The 1,281-nt window shown below is 51.1% G+C and overlaps 1 protein-coding gene across 1 annotated transcript in view; it reads left to right on the top strand.

Moving 5' to 3' along the window:
- The first annotated feature begins 939 nt into the window (after positions 1 to 939).
- LOC101591121 (vomeronasal type-2 receptor 26) overlaps positions 940 to 1,281 on the top strand; it is a 109,751-nt gene continuing 109,409 nt past the window's right edge. The window contains exon 1 of the mRNA XM_012513109.1: positions 940 to 1,215. Coding sequence (XP_012368563.1) covers positions 1,060 to 1,215 — 156 coding nt within the window. The 5' untranslated portion in view covers positions 940 to 1,059. The remainder of the gene's footprint in view (positions 1,216 to 1,281) is intronic.

Below are 1,281 nucleotides of genomic sequence, written 5' to 3'. Positions count from 1 at the left end.
GCTCCTGGGCCAATGGGCTGGCGGCTGCCCGGCAGAAGCCCTCGCTTTGAGCGTCCAGGAGATGTTGTGCTGGGTGGCAGCTTCTCCATCCTTCAGTTCTACAATGTTGTCTCCCTCAACTTCACAGTGCTGCCTGCAGGGCTACCATCCTCAGGGTGAGCAGGGTCCTTGGCTGCCCAATGTTGGGGTGGGGTGGATTCGCAAATCCTGGTCCCCCATCTTCACAGTGCTTAGGGGCCTGTTCTGTGTACTTCTCTCTCTGGCTGGGCTCCTGTACAACCAGGACTACGTTGTGTGCCTGAGCTCCTGGGCTGCAGGCTTGGGCATATGGTCTTCTCTCTCCTCCTTCTGTGCTATGCACAGGGCCAATGTGAGCTAGGTTTCCTCCCTGACAGCCTAAGTGTTACTTAATGCCTCTCTTCCTGAATCAGGGCTCAGCTTCATGTCTCTGACTGTGTTCCCTTTGTGGGTTTCTGTCCTTCAGTTCCTAATGGAGCACTTGATGTTTGTTGGGTTTTTATAGAAAAATGTAAATGTTTAACTTTACTAAAAATTGTCAAAATCTTTTCTGAGTCAGCAAACCATTTTATTTTCCCAAGAAATGCTGCTAATATTCTTTTTGCTTTGTGACTGTCGCTGGGTGTTATGACGTTTGAAAATTAATGAATAACAATTGGACTTATGTCTATGCAACATTCAGCATGCCGATGTGTGTGTGTGCCACATAGAAGGATGAAATCAGACTGATCAGTGTATCCAACCTGAGCCCCCAGCTGTTCTCATTGGTGATGTGAACATTTCTGTTTACAGGTTCAATGTGAATTCAGGTTGTCACATGTACTATGTACGTCATGCACACAGACATCACTGACCCCCTGCTCCACCTCCCCCTGCCCACTGTGACCTAGGGTTTCTCTCCTCAGTGTGTCTCCCTGGGGCTACCGCGTGGCCCAGAGCTTCGTCTTTGCCATTGAGGAGATCAACAGGAGCACCCACCTGCTGCCCAACCTGACACTTGGCTTCTCCATCCGCAACTCTGGGGACTCTGTGCATGGGGCCATGTATGAGACCATGGCCTTCCTCACGGGACAGGAAGATCCTGTCCCCAACTATGTGTGCCACTTCGGTGTACCCCGGGCTGCCCTGGTGGGAGACACACGCTCAGCCCTCTCTGTGGCCATGGCCAGACTTCTAGGTCTCTATAAGTTTCCCCAGGTGAGTCGTGCCAGAACTGTCCCTTCAGTAATAAGGATTATGGGAAGGAGTCTCATGGGATGGTGA

The sequence above is a fragment of the Octodon degus genome, unplaced genomic scaffold (genome assembly GCF_000260255.1).
Source record: "Octodon degus isolate 3935 unplaced genomic scaffold, OctDeg1.0 scaffold00322, whole genome shotgun sequence".
NCBI lineage: Eukaryota > Metazoa > Chordata > Mammalia > Rodentia > Octodontidae > Octodon > Octodon degus.
The sequence above is the reverse complement of the archived record's forward strand: the minus strand, read 5'-3'. Positions and strand labels throughout refer to the sequence as shown.